Here is a 15,895-nt window from a genome sequence, read left to right on the forward strand (position 1 = left end):
TATGAGAGGAAAATGTCACTGAAGTTTCCTTGTCTAGAAGATTTGTAGGGCTGTGGCAGAAACTAGATAGAGAATAAGATTATCTCTACTGAGATTAGTTAATTTTCTGGGTCTTCAAGGGCTAAGCCAATGGTGGGCCTAGACTCATTATGCCTGTACCCATGGCCCATCCTGAGAGATGATCACATACTGCTGATAAACTGTCCTCACAGTCAGGGTAGATGATGCCTCCCTCTGTCCAGCCCTGACTCCGGCTTTGACACTGACTGTTGCTAGCTGTTAGTCACTTGACCCACATTGCTACCTTCCGACTTTGCAAATGTCTCTCAGCTGTCAGCTACACTAGACTTTCTTTGTGCTCTTATTTACAAGGGCAACTTGTAGCTTTACCATGGCACAGAGCTAACTCCCTCCCAGTCACTAAGATGTAGCTGCAGTCTTTCTTGGTTACCTCATTTTCAGCTCCTTACAGAGTAGTCTGAGGTGGTCCCCTATTACCATTAGTCTGTCAACAATCAGCTATGTTAGAAAGCAAGAATATTCACAAAAGGACAACACTGCTTTGTGGTCATTCCTCGGGAGCTTCAGAGCGCGCCTGGTGGCCTGCTGTCAGTGGCTCGGAGCTCTGTCCCCTGCTTTTTCTGTTCTGTCTAGCCTGGTTATACCCAATTATTAGATCTCTTCTTCTTCAGTGTCTTCGGCTTTCTCATCTTAACCTTTAATCTTCCTTTTAATTCCAACCTCCGTTCTACTACTTATGTGAGCAACTTGCACTGTCTGTCCTGGGTCCCTTTCCCTTACAGGAGGCTATCTCTCTCCTGTATCACTATGAATGAAGAGAAAATAATGGGTGAAGGTGGGCTGTACTGAGTCCAGGGAGGATCTTTCAGTTCACCAAATGAAACCTGATATAACATTGGGAGAGCGAATGAAATCATGACATCTACAATTGTGACATTTCATTAAAAGGATCATAGGATTGGGGAAGGATATGTGTGCATCTGAGGCTAAAGAGGACCTTGCGTTACAAGTCAAACACCTTGACCTCATTTTAAAGATGAAGACATCTGAAGTCCAGGGGAGCTAAACAGCTGCTACAGCTGACTCTGAGAGCCCCCATCTCCTAGCTGCCCTGCAGCACTCTGCCCACGTCTTCTAACACATTATTTCCACTTAGTTCAGAGTAATGCAAGCGAAACTTGAGAGTCCACACTAATGTAAATCCACCCTGAGGCGACCTTAGGCTTCTCCTAGGCTTGCAGCATCTGTTACCGCCCGCCCCCCCCTCAACTGACTTATACCAACCCCAATAATGGCCATCAATTATTTCTGCTAATAGTTAAACAACAACAACAACAAAAAATCAGGCTATATAGGCAGGCTGTGGTGGTAGATGCCTTTAACTGGATTTCTGAGTTCAAGGCTAACCTGGTTTACAGAGTAAGTTCAAACACAGCCAGGGGAAATGCTCTCTTGAAAAAACAACCAACAAACAAAAAAAAAAACAAAACCAGGCACTTTGCAAGGATAAATTCCAGTGATAAAGGCATTTTCCTGTTGAACAGTGTAAAATACTTCCAAGGCTGGCTCCACTGGGTTAAATATGGACAACAACATGAGAGGATTTGAAAGGAGAATGGTGATACTGGCCATGCTATGAAACTGGAAGAGAGCAGAGTGTGCATGATCTTGCCATGAACAAGGGCTGTGTGCAGTTAGGAGCATGGTTCTGGTTCCTAGGCTCCATCCAAGCTCAGCACCTATAAGCCTGTTTCTGGGCAAGTGACATAGACTCCCTGTTCTACAGCTTTGTCACCCAGGGGATGACAGTATTATGTCATGGTGGCTGTGAGCATTACACCAACAACCTTATGTGTTTGACATCCCCCTCCATGCCTGACCATAGCGCTTCATGAGTTCTTCAGGCTTTCATGGGAAAGAAACAACCTTCTTAGTAATCTCAACCCATATCTAACAGACTTACTTATTGTTGTTCTGTCTTTGTCAATAGGAAACACATTTTTATGGACGATGGATGAACTGACAGTCCAGGCAGGGAGTTGCTCCCTCCTAAGTCCCCAGAATCCATGCTTTTGGAAAGAGGGACTAAAGGTCTCCCAAATCACTGTCTCATTTATACTCCACTGAACTCCAAAGTCAATTCTCTTGAGGGATACCTTTGAGAGTTTCAGGGCCAGTGTTTTCAGAGCTGGATTTTTCATCTCTTCCACCTTCAGAGAGTGATTAGCTTAAGGGTTTCCTCAGGTGACTCTGCAGAAGGTCACTAAGTTCACTCTATTCTGTATTATATTTTCTGGTCCAAGAGGATTTGCAAACAAACTCTACCCATTTCGGGGGCAGGACACTCTGTAGATTTAGTGTCTTTCCATTGCTCCCTCAAATGTCCGCTGAAGCACAGAGAGCAACCCTGCAAGGACTGTCACCGTTCTGTGATTCCCCAGCCTCATCATAATAGCTCTGATACTTTTTCCTTTTTCTCTTTCTCTTTTTTGTCTTTAAGTCAGTCTGTTAGACCTCAAAGGTGCTGCTTTGCCTACAGTGTGAAGAGTAAGGTCAAGCTGGCCATTGGTGCTGCAGTTCTTACTAGCAAATATTTCTAAGACCGGGTTCCTCAAGCCAATGTCAAAGATTATCTGAGAAGGGAACTCACTAGTAATGACAAATAAATTATAATGGAAAAAGAAAATCTGTGACTCCACTTGTGGCTGGTCAGAGGAGCAGCCATTAAGGTACAGGATTTGTGCACCAAGCTTCTGAAGGATCTGGGAGTTTTCCAAATCAAGGAGAAAGTTTGTTGTGCCACAGGGACAACTACGACAGAAGGCAGAGTCTGTGGAGAAACCATCCCAAAGCTGGTTCTGGTAAGATACCAAGAGAGTCTGAAATCCAATAAACTACTCTCGCCTAATGTGGCTTGTTTCTCCTTCTTCCCAAATAGCAACTCCAGACAGCTCTCAGCTGCTATAACTAGGCATCTGTTTCTTTCCATCCTTAATTATCATATTAGCTATTTGGTTAGCATATATAATTATGGTTCTCATTAAGACATTTTCATACATGCGCATTGCTGTTCTTTGTTCAGATTTGTCTCTTTCAACCCATGGTCTCCCCCACCCTGCTCTCCAAGAGACTCACCCACCCCATGCTTCTGCTTTATTTAACACTGGTAGAGAGAAACCTTTCACATTTCCAGGAAGTCTAGATTCTGTATATGAGAGATAACTTGTAATATTTGTCTTGTCATTTCTTTTCATCATTATCTAGTTATCTTGAGAAATTAGTTCAATTCCAAAACTCTAACTCCCCAAATCCTTTCATAGATTTTCTAACTTAAAATAGTAAATAAAAAAGGCTAGGGAAGACAGAGACACACCTAGAACAAAATGGAGACGGATGTGCTAGCTGTGGTGGCATGGACCTATAGTGCTGGCACTTTAAAGGTAGAGGTAAAAGAAAGAAAGAAAGTTTGAGACAAGCCTAGGCTACACAGTGAGTTCAAAGCCAGCCTGGGCTGCATACTGAGCCCCAGTCTCAAATAACAAACTAAAATAGGTCAGTTGTAGAATGTGTGTTCACTTGTCAAGGCTCTAGATTCAATCCCCAGCAACACAAAAAGGGGAAGGTGGGGAAAAAATGAGAGATGCCTGCACAAAAGCAGAAGGCACCAGAGTTTAGTTACTAAAAGACCTAGGATACAAAGTGTCTTAATTGCCTTCCCATAGCTGTGATAAAATACCATGACCAAAAGCATCTTGGGGAGAAAGGGGTTTATATTTTGGCATTCACACTTTAATCACAGTCTATCACTGAGGGAAGTCAGGGCAGAAACCCTGGTTGGAGATGGGTATGCTAGCTGGGGTGAACCTCACCAGCCTTGTACAGTCTGCTCAGAGACAACCAGGAGTTTCTTCTGAATGCCCCTGATGTACAACGTAAGCAGTACGCATGACAGGCTCTTTAATTTTTTCTTATGCCTAAATTTGGCCCATAGAGCTATGAGAAAGGTATCATTAGCCTCATTTTTAAAGATAAACTCTGCTCAATGCAAGTATGTACAACATAGGAAGCATTGTATCTCATGCCCTCTGGACCAGTCAACGGGAGCCCCACTCAGGTGGTCTCTACACACCTAAGACATGGCCAGTGACTAAAAAATAAAGTTTTAAAAAGAACTTCATTGTAGTTCATTTAAATAGTCCCATGTGCTAAACAACTACTCTAGTGAGCACTCTTATAGATGTTATAGGGCATTTCAAAGGAATTAGGTCAAGTCTGAGATTAGATACCCAAGGAATAGCAAAGTCAGGTTTTGTACTGGATCCATCTAAGTCTAAATGTTTCCTATTTTCATAGCAGTGTGAGTTTTTTTTTTCTTTTTTAAACTATAATGTTTTCTTTTCCATTGAAACACTGAAAGGGAGGCAGAAGAGATCACCTTTTTTTTTTTTTTTAAAAAACAAAACCCTTTGTTTTAATTCCTTTAGTTTGGTAATTCGATGCTGTTGTGCATTTTCTCACTGTGTTAGCTACTGTTTTGTTCCCCTGACACAGCAGGAGTCATCTGAGAAGAGGAACCTCGTGGTAGTTTGAATAAGAATGGCTCCACCAAGCTCATAGACTTGAAGGCTAAGTCACCAGGGATTGGCACTCTTTGAAGGGATTAGGAGATGTGGCCTTGATGGAGGAAGTTTGTCACTGGGGGTGAGTTTGGGGGTTTCAGAAGATCAAGCCAGGCCCAGCGGTTCTCTCTTTTTCGGTTGCCTGTGGACTCCGATCCAGAACTCTCAACTCCTTCTCCAGGACCATGCCACCTGCATGCCACTATGCTTCCGGCCATGATGGCAATAGACTAAACTTCTCAAACAGTAAGGAAGTCCCAGTTAAATGTTTTCCTTTATAAGAGTCGCCATGTCCTTGGTGTTTACATCACAGCAATCGCAGTCCTCACTAAAACAAACCTCAACCGGAAAAAAAAGTGCCTCCATCAGATGCCCTGTAGAAAATCCTGTGGGACATTTTCTTGGTTAATGATTGACATTGGAGGGCCTAGGTGGGTTTTGTTGCCCATGGGCAGGTGGTAATAAGAAAGCAGGTGGAAAAAGGAACTAAGAAGCCCTCCATGGCTTCTACTTAAGTTCCCGCCTCCGCGTTCCTTGAGTTTCTACTCTGACTTCCCTCAGTGATAGACTGTGATTGGAGTATGAAAGCCAAACTATAAACCTCTTTCTCCCCAAGATGTTTTTGGTCATGGTATTTTATCACAGTCATGGAAAGGAAATGAAGACACTTCGCATCCTAGATCTTCTTGTAACTAAACAATGACTATCCAGCTGAACGGAGGACTCAAGCAACCCAGACTAATGCCAGGCTCACCTATGATTTATGGGTGCTAAAATCCCAATAGTTATTCAATGTTTCAGTGACCATCCTTATGTATAACTGAGAGACAGCATAGCTGTAGGAAAAGGTTTAGGAAACTCCCAGTCTAAGGGTGGCACTAGAAATCATGTTTAAATGTGAAAGCAGAACAGTGCCGGTCTAATGTCTAATGCTGATCAAACTATTTCCTGGGGATAGATTTCCCTCCCTGTCCCTAAGTTTTGTGACGACTTGTATCTGACATGCACCACCCAAAGTTCATGAGATGAAGCCTTGGTCCCTTATGAAGCAGTGCTCAGAGAGGACTTGGAGAGGTGACTGGACCAAGCAGGTTCTAATTCCGTCAATGGATTAATCCATTCTAAGGTTCATAGCTTAATGGTGGTAAAAACTTAAATGAGTTGGGGCCTAGCTGGAGGAAGTTGGTCACTGGGGGTATGCCTCGGGATATTTTGTCCTGTGTATACTGGCTAGTTTTAGGTCAAATTGATAAGCTAGAAATTGATATAAGCTAGAATCATCAGCAAGGAGGGAACCTCAATTAAGAAAACGTCCTCATAAAATTAGGTGGTAGGCAAGTCTGTAGGGCATTTTCCTAATTAGTGATTTATTGGGAAGGATCCAGACCATCATGGGTGGTGCCATCCCTGGGCTGGTGGTCCTAGATTTTATAAGCAAGTATGCTCAGCAAGCCACGAGGAGCAAGCTTGTAAGCAGCACCCCTCCATGGCCTTTGTATCTGCTCCTCCCTCCAGGTTTCTGCCCAGTTAGAGTCCCTGCTCTCGCTGCTTTTGATGACGAACTATTTTATGGAACTATGCATGAAATAAACCATTTCCTCCCCACGTTGCCTTGGGTCATGATATTCCATCCCAGCAACAGTGACCCTGACTAAGACACTGTGCCTGCCTGCCTCCATCCCTACCTTTCTATGCCTACTGACTAATGCCAGGAGGTGAACAGCCTGACTTGCCCATGTATGCCCCGCCATAATAGTCTACCTGATCACACACCTAACGTAATGGAGCCAGCTGATCACAGACTGGCATCTGGGAAATCACAGCAGGAGGTAAGCTTGATTTATGTTAGCTACCTTGACAGAAAGCTGAGTAACACAGTATCTAAACCTAAGCCTCTCTTCCCTGGTGCATTTCTTATTGATAGGGTGCACACACATTTTCTACTAAGTAGGAGAATATTTCATGTGGAAGGCTCACTTGGAATAACAACATCAAACCTGCAAGATTCAAGCCACAGTGTCCGAAAATAAGAGAAAAACCTAAAAAGGAGAGAGGAAACGCAGAGTCCAAAGGGTAGGAAGTGCTGACCTGCATAACCTTAAGAAACTGCTCTCATCAGCACTCGGGAGGCAGAGGCAGGAGGATCTCTGTGAGTTCGAGACCAGCCTGGTCTACAAGAGCTAGTTCCAGGACAGGCTCCAAAACCACAGAGAAACCTTGTCTCGAAAAACCAAAAAAAAAAAAAAGAAAAAAAAAAAAGAAACTGCTCTCACTTTTAAAAAGTTATGACTAAAAGTTATTAAAAGTTATGTTTTATATTTATTACATATCTACATATACAGTATGCAAATATATATTTAAATATATTTTAGTACATATTTTTAGAAAAAGAGCTTCCTTTCTAGGTAGTGATATCTGTCAAAAGCCCTAGAATACTTACAGAAAATAGAATCTTATCACAAGGAAAGAGTTTTAAATGCCGAGGGGCACAAATAAATACTGTTCCAAAATTGAAAACAAATTCAATATTCAATAATGAGAAAATGATCAAATTCAGGCATACCTTTGATATGATACAATCACTTAAAGTATATCTCTTAAGACTTTAAAACAGCATGGGCAAGCCATGAAGAATATTGTAAAATCTAGCATGCTTGCTTTAAAAAAAAAACCTCACTGAAAACATGTCATGAACAGTGAAAAGTAAAAGTAAAATTATCAGTCTTTCACAGTGCTGTTCTTGTGCTGAGATAATGAGTTGATTCTGCTCCCCCCGCCAAGCAGTTTCTTTTTTTTTGGGGGGGGGGTTTTCGAGACAGGGTTTCTCTGTGGTTTTGGAGCCTATCCTGGAACTAGCTCTGTAGACCAGGCTGGTCTCGAACTCACAGAGATCCGCCTGCCTCTGCCTCCCAAGTGCTGGGATTAAAGGCGTGCGCCACCACCGCCCGGCCCGCCAAGCAGTTTCAAATGGTTTCCAAGAACTATGTATGATTCCTGTAATTGTAATAAATTAAGCAAAGACATAATTTCATTCACATACGAGAAAGAAAACCAGAATTACATGGTTTATGGCATTTTCAACAAAACAAACTACAATCATGAAAGGAAAAAGACGTTTCAAAGTGCATTTGAGCACTGCTATCCTCCAGGCTGCCTGTGGTTTTACTGCCTGCAGTTTGCATCCCATGCAGACGAAAATAACTGGCCCATAGATGTCACTGTTGCACTTAAGCTGAGCGCATCCCAGCTTTGACTTTGCAAGGAAGGAGCACAAAGAAGAGACCATACAAATCACTGCATCAACTGTCAATTTGTTCCCTTTCGACTTTACTCCAAATCTGTCTCTCTTTTTATCTTCCTTTCTCCCTCTCCCTCCATTCCTCCCCCTCACGTGTGTGTGTGTGTGTGTGTGTGTGTGTGTGTGTGTGTGTGTGAGAGAGAGAGAGAGAGAGAGAGAGTGTGTTTTGCTTGCAGGTACCTGTGGAAGAATGTTAGATACTTTAAAGCTGTAGTAGGTTGTTGTGAGCTGTCATATGGGGACTAGGAATTGAACCCAGGTACTCTGCAAGAGCAGCAAGTACTCAACCACTGAGACAGTTCTCCAAACCGTCAAATCTCTTTTTATTAAAACTTTTTTTTAAGTCAAATGCTTTTCTGAAATGACTACAGTGACTATTATTTTTTTATTATTATTTTATTTTATTTTTGGTTTTTCGAGACAGGGTTTCTCTGTGGTTTTGGAGCCTGTCCTGGAACTAGCTCTTGTAGACCAGGCTGGTCTCGAACTCACAGAGATCCGCCTGCCTCTGCCTCCTGAGTGCTGGGATTAAAGGCGTGCGCCACCACCACCCGGCCCAGTGACTATTATTGTATGGTTCTGGAAAAAGAAAAGTTTAGATGGTTACCACCCATCTAAAAATGGCAGATCTAATACACCGCTATGAAAAGTCACAGGGTTATGCAGATAACCGTAGGCCTAACCCACACTCACTACACACGTGGTTTCAGATCAGAAGATAACGAAGCAGAGAACAGGAGATTGTCAATAGGAATAAAAAAAAACCTGCAAAATAGAAAAAAGCCACAGGGAACCATGGGGAAGAAGGGCAATGAGAAAGGGAATGGATGGTTTGGGCAGCTCTATCAGGCCGGCTAAAACTGGCAAAGCCCACCCAGTGCTTTGTGCTGGGGGGCCAATGCTTCTGAGTCAGTGGACGCGGAAGAAGGAGAAAGGAGAAGTCTATGTTTTTAAATGGGTTGTCCTGTATTTGGCAGGCTTCCCACCAACTTGTTGGGCTGTTATTTGAGCAGCTGGAGAGAAAGAAAGGTTTATAGACGTGCAATGAAGACAGGTGACTCGGGTTTCACTGGAAAACGCAGAGCTATCTGTCAGCTGGCATATGTTGCTCGCAGAGTTTTAGTACAATGATATTAAGCTACTACTGGCACATGGGTTTCTTCCCACAGGGAGGTTTCGGCATTAGAGCTAACGAGACAGAGTACTCTGGCAATAAACTATTGACCCGGTCATCTTCTAGTGCACAGATTTCACATCGCCTTGGTTTGTTGCAGCCCATTGACTTTTTTTTTCAAATAATGATTCACATACAGAATACAGCTTCAGCAACATTACATATGCAGTTTACACGGAGTACATATGAAATAAGCCTCTGCTGACCACAAAGAACCACGGATCGAGCACGAAGATTTCCACTTACATTGAGATCCAAGTATAGTTCACTTCTATTTGACTTTTCTCTTTCTTCGTGGAGCACAAATGGGCAGGGTGGTCCGGCTCTGTAACCCAGGACCCAAGCACCTCCATCCTTATTGGGAAGATCGTTCGCTGTCTGCTCATTGAAGCTGTCACAGGGAAAGCCTTCGGAGGTGATGCCTACGTGAACACAGGGAAGAGCGTCAATGACACAGCAGGCAGACGACGCACTACGGCATCGGCAAGTTTAGGAACTCCACAAGGCAGTCTCCGTATTCCAACTTCGCTTTCTAGTTTATATCACTTTCTAGTTTATATCTCTCAAGTCTGCTGTCCTTGAAAAGGGCTTTTTCCAATTACTCTTTTGAGGTCTTCAAATATATGCCCTCACTGCCAAAAGGATGGCCTGCTAGCTAGCTCTTCCCTGTTCTCCACAGACCTGTTTGCCAGTCCAGGCTGCACAGTTTGCGCCTATTCACGATAAAATCAGAGGAGGGGGTAGGGGAACTGAGGCACGAGTTCTTAGCTCTACTGCTCCGCAGTGTCACACCCAAGCCAAGTCACGGATGTATTTGTTCTTCTTGGACTGTGACTGTGCCTTATTTCTAGGGACAGACTCTTCCTGCGCTGTGCTTACTGGCATGCGTCAGTTTGATGATGAGGGAAAGCTGCATGAGCTACCCATTTGGGGCTGATGCTTCTCACTTTCCAAATAGGCAGCTAATTGGTTCTTACCTAAACTATATCAGGAGTACAGTAGGGCTGTCTTCATATTTTAACATAACCTAGAGTTGGGAAACAGCAGTGCTCCCATCTTAAGGGGGAAACTAAAGCCCAGAGAAGGAAAGACAGTCTCACGTTCCTAAGATCAGTAGAGGAGAACACAGTGGTTGGAAGCCAGGCAGTTGAACGCCTGAGGCAATGCTCTTAGAAACTAACACATGGTCTCTGACAGTCTTAAGATAGCAACACATGTTCTGCAAAAAAAAAAAAAAAAAGGATGTCAGAGTCAAAAAAGCTACATGCTTTAGCCCTTGGTGCATCATAGTTTATGCCAGTCTCCTAAAGAACTTGAGATGCTCCTTAGTGAAAAAAAAAAAAAAAATAAGCCTAGCAAATGGAATCTCCCCAAACTTATCTGGTCATGGGATCCATTTAAACATCTGCCGAGCAAAACAGATTGTAAGCCATTAGTGCTCTACTGGAATGCAGTTTGGAAGATACAAGATTGGATCAACGAAAGGCGGGCTTCTGAGGCACTCTCGTTCCTGGTCCACTGTGAGTTCCTGGTAAGCAACCTCGGCAAAACCCGGAGCAACCAGGTGAACATTAAAAACTTGGGCTCAGTGTCTTTTTGCAAGGGGGATCACTGGATATGCGATAGGGTGTTTATTATACATAATCCTGTAAGAGAGGAGCTCTGGCCGTGATCCAAAGCCAGCTGACAGCCTCTGCCAGCTGAGAACCTGACTCACAAGTAACCCGAGCTGAGAATAACTCAGCACACAAAGGGCTGCAAGGTGGCATGCTTCCCTTATAGGAGCAGCATTTTAAGAGGCAGAGAAGTTGAGAACACTTAAGGGTTTGATTGGTGTTTGCTTGTTAAGTTCGGTTCGTTGAGTTTTAATCAGACTTCAAGTGAAAATGACAGAGGTCACAGTGTTTCTACAGGTGTCCTCTGAAGGTTGCCCCCCCCCCAAAAAAAATACATTCAACCACTAAAAAAAAAAATTCAGAGTCTAGGACATCAGGAATTCCCTTTCATCTCCGCAAATGTAGGATGTCTGTCTGGAAAGTGAACTCGGGTATTTTCTTCACAAGGGCACAGGACCTCCAGACGAGCCTTGCTCCACTTGAAGCCCTTGATACGTGAAGTCTGCAGAATATATAGCCAGTTGGTCACCTCAGCATGGAGTTAGAGTCATGTATTGTGGTGTCCCTAACTCCTGTTCTCAAGAGGCAGGGGAAAAGCTAATGTCTAAAAGAACTTCAGAGCACCTCCACAGGCAGCCCGGGAAGGAAACCATCACTGTGAAGATTGGAAGCTCATGTGGCTTTAATTATTGTGGGATGGCTCATTCTTCCTCCTAGGACATTCTGTCGCTGTTGTTAAGAAAGGAGGAAACCTACGGAGGGTTCACACTACACTGTCTCATTTCTCAGGTCTTTAAGTACTAACCGGATCCCTCATTTAGATCCCTGCACTCTGCACTTTGGCTTGGAGTAAATGCTGGCTTTGGGTGAAGGTTAGCATGGATTCATGTAACTATATAATACACAATATATATCACAAAATGTGTTGTACAGTATCCCAGGTAAGACATTCAAAGCATATTGTCTGGTGAGACCAAGTTTGTTATTGTAGTATGAACAGTGGTATGAAAGAGTGATGAACTCACACAGTAGCAAAGGCTTGTGTTCCCAGCTAAAGCTCACGCACATGTGTGTTCGTACTATGTGAGCACGCATGCAAACACACTCACATACCTGCAGTGTCTAGCCAACACCACATTAATGAGGCGAGGCATGCAATCCAATCCATTCTTTATACAGAGGAACTTTAAGTAGAAGCAATAAAAATTAATTTAATTTTGGAGTTGATTTTTGTTCTTGTTTCTTTGTAAGACAGGGTTTCTCTGTATAGCTTTGGCTGTCCTGAAACTCACTCTGTATACCAGGCTGGCCTCGAACTCACAGAGATCCGCCTGCCTCTGCCTCTGGAGTGCTGGGATTAAAGGTGTGTGCCACCACTGCCCAGCTTTGATTTTCATTTTAAAGAGCCAATTTCTGATGCCTAATATCTAACCAGACAATAACCTATGAAGAAAACATGCAAGATAAACCAGGATGTGTGATAATTTTGACAAGGATCATCAGGAAAGAAAGGGAACATGGGCAGAAACAAGTTACACAAGACTGTTATCTCAGAAGTTTGACAAAGTAAGGACAGAGGACAAATTCAAATTAAAAAAAAAGAGTAAGTAACAATTTTATGAGATTTTTTTAAAAGCTTCAATAATATAAAAACAAATAATTTATAAGAGAATGTACATGTCTATTTTTATTTAGAGCATCCATACCCATTATATTCTTTTCAGCTGAGTAAACAAAAGAGAAAACAATAACTTGAAACAAGTAAATGTGTCAGCATGATCAACTGACCGTTAGTTTCTAGTACAAGTGGATTTTCAAGGTATGTTATATTTTCATTGAATGATCTTGCTGAAACACTAAGAGTCATCAGTTTAATCAATTATCTTTCCCTTTAACATTATTCATCTGACTTTATTAACTACTTATTATTAGTTGTTATGTTTCTCAGTGGTACCCTGGCCCCTTGATTGATCACATAGACGCACAAAGGTTAATTTGACAGGTGATCATGGTTAATAGGACATACAGCACAGAAACACAAAGGGGAAGGTGGCTTACCTTTAAAGTCTGTGCTTTCCCCAACCATTCAAATGATGAGCTGCACTTTGCTGATGCTAACCTATGACATCAGCCTGGGGGCTGCTGTCGGTAATCAAAACAGTGAAAACAGACAGAAAGAAAACGTAACAGGCCATTTACAACGGAGGCAGTATTCACAGTCCACCTTCCCCGAGTGCAATCAGTCTCTCTGCCTGTGACACACACATACGCCGTTTGAATTCCTTGCTCCCTCTCTGCTTTGTCAGTGTGAACTCAAGATTCACTCCTGTCTCTGACTCCTATGAGAGTCAGTGTCTCATAACCGCATACATGTTGGATCTGGCCATGCAGCCTGCTCTGGCTGAACGAGTGTGGGCAATGTAACAGTGCACTGTTTATAATTAGTCACATCCATGCCCATAGCCCTGGCAAAAGTACAGTCTTGTGGCTGGTTTCAGTCAGACACGATGCTCTATATTGTCAGTGCCCCCCATCTCTCATTCTCGTGGTGATAAATGACAGCATGGAATGGAACTACCAATGTGGGGAGAATTTTGAAGAAAAAAAAATAAGTCTTGTTAGTACATCCCAGGAGAAACATGAGCAAGGACTGCCAGGTCCTCACCACCATGAGATGGAATTGTGTGAGGAGGAAGTAGAGGAAGGCTGTTGGTAGACCAGGAAGCAGGAAGAACTGGGGGTAGGCTACAGCAGTTTGAGAATCTACAATGAAAGGATCGGATCATAGCTAGCAAATGAATGAAATGTTTGAATGTCTAAAATTGTATTTGACATCAAACTAAATGAAACACGATTGAGTAGGAAGGGTTCTACTTCCCATCTAACCACCCGTGTGATAGCTGAGGGGTTCAGTATTTCCAGCACACGTATTAGTGGCAAATCTGAAGTGAAAATCCAGTTTCTAGAAGGTTTCCTATTCCTACTTAAAGCAGGACCTTATTTATGGACAACCCACAGATAGGGATGCTGAGGTAAGAGATGGAGGATGGAGTGGGGAAGAGCATTGGCAAGGCTTTGACGGGTGGGATGTCTGGCTGCCTCTAATGCTAACAGCTTAACCTTGAAGCTACCAAAGCCCTCACATCACTACTTCCTCACCAATAAAAGTGGGATCGTAGGGATGAGCCTGGTAATGAGCTGGGACCCAAATAATTTTCTTCCGGGAAATTTCCTAGGCTGTGGGTATACAAATTGCAAAAGAGATACAAATAAGCTTTTGCTAAAGAAATTATACATGCAATGGAGGTACATTAAATATCACTAGTGTGAATAAAAAACTTTGTATCAAAGAAGTTAAAGAGAATAGTTGAACTCATAAGAATTTAGGGAAGCACTCCAGTAAAGTAGATCCCAAGTCTGTTCAAGCCCTCCAAAATAGAATTAATATCATTTGATGTAATAGCTTCAAATTAGTGGTTGGTCAGCTCTGATAATAGCTCCTCAGGGGCCTTAATGGAGACAGTAAGACATTTCTTCACTGAGGGTCAAATACACAATCCTTGAAACCCGTAAGCCTATTCATAGACATAGCTTCCAAAGAGATAGCATCTTAAAGAGTTATATCAATATACACTGTAAAAATTACATTAACCTTCTCACATGGTCTTTTCTTTGGAGAGATTCAGACACCAAATGAGGCAAAAATATGACTGAAATAAGGAAACTCATTTGTAAAAAATAGTTATGCTGAATATCTTAATAGCAATCACCCAGTTAAAGCAGCAAAATGACACTGGGAATGGGTAGAGACTGGGGGGCGATGCTTCTAGGTAAAAACTGGTGTAAAATGACTAAAAAATGTTTAGGAAGTTGTAGGAGTCACGAGACAGTCAGACCCTCTGTATAGTCTCAGAGAGCTTAAGAAAATAGATGTCGGTACTTTAGATGCCTATGTCATCAAAAACTGGGTATGCTGGTTGAGAAGGAATACACTTACTAAAAACACTTAGACGCAAAGTCAAGGAAACATACAATTCTGGTCACTGAAAGTAAAACCAAATAACACTTTTTCCTTTTATGTAATATTATTCCAATTATTATGTGGATAGGTACACAGTAGGGAGGCTGGTGTAAAAATAAATGTAACAATTAAGGAGAGATGATTAAAAATGGTAAAGTACTAAGCATTGGCTTATAACACATACATATAAAATGAAATATAAAAAGACTACTTTGGAAATGATTTTGAGATACACGGAAAGGAGACCATGCATAGCAAGATAATCAGGGGTGGGGTCATTTATTAATACCAACAGTAAACATCTAAGAGGTAAGAATAAAATATGGTTCTAAGTATGAAATAAAAGAAAGTATGAAATTACATTCCATTATTTTATTTCTGTTAGCAAAGGAAAGGAAAAGACTGGTCCCTTGGATCTAATAAAGATTTTCCTGATACAGAATTCTGACAGCTGTAGCTATAGAAGTGAGTTTGATCTTAACCTTAACTCCATGCCAGGCGTTTGACCAATTACCTTCACTGAGTGTTTTTTCTCCCGGCACTGGGGCTGTAGGGCACATCTTGCTGTCCCGTAACACCAAGCTCTCCGCTAATACCCTTTGCTCTTCCAGCCAGAGAAGTGTGGCTATTGCCTTAAGTCCCCAATGTTCCAAATTCCTCAGAAGAACTGCCTGTTAGAAGTCTCTGTGAAACTTCCAGATTCTCACATCACTGGCTTTTGCCAGAGTGTCTTGGACACAAGAGTTTTTCAACACCCCTTCCCCCAGCAGGCATTAGTACTGAGAAGAAGCCATGTGCCAGGCAATCTTCACCGAGGCTCCCAAAAAACTGATTTTTCTAAGGGTGAGTAATGTCTGGTACAAGGAATTCATTAGGTTTCATACACTTTACACACATTACACACGACTGTGGAGCTTCCCAACAATACTGCCAGCCTGGCATAAAAATCTCCCTATTTTAAAGATGAGTAAGTAACGATGACGCCAACTTTGCTCACTGAGAAACAAGTAGTAGAACCGAACTCGGAACCCGCAGTCCGGAGTTAAGATTCTGCCAGACACAGCTAAACCAACCTCAGGAAGCAGTTATTGTCAGATGTTCAATGGCAAGCAGCAGTATAAGTCCTGGGAGAGTGGACACGTGAGA

The 15,895-nt window shown here is 42.5% G+C and overlaps 1 protein-coding gene across 2 annotated transcripts in view; it reads right to left on the minus strand.

Moving 5' to 3' along the window:
- Positions 1-15,895, minus strand: part of Fmn1 (formin 1) — a 370,006-nt gene that overhangs the window by 259,792 nt on the left and 94,319 nt on the right. The window contains exon 4 of one of the 2 annotated variants that reach the window (XM_057780541.1): positions 9,359-9,534. The exons of the other annotated variant lie outside the window; for it this stretch is intronic. Coding sequence (XP_057636524.1) covers positions 9,359-9,534 — 176 coding nt within the window. The remainder of the gene's footprint in view (positions 1-9,358; positions 9,535-15,895) is intronic. 2 annotated transcript variants of the gene reach the window in all.

This window comes from Chionomys nivalis, chromosome 9, assembly GCF_950005125.1.
Source record: "Chionomys nivalis chromosome 9, mChiNiv1.1, whole genome shotgun sequence".
In the NCBI taxonomy this organism is placed as follows: Eukaryota; Metazoa; Chordata; class Mammalia; order Rodentia; family Cricetidae; genus Chionomys; species Chionomys nivalis.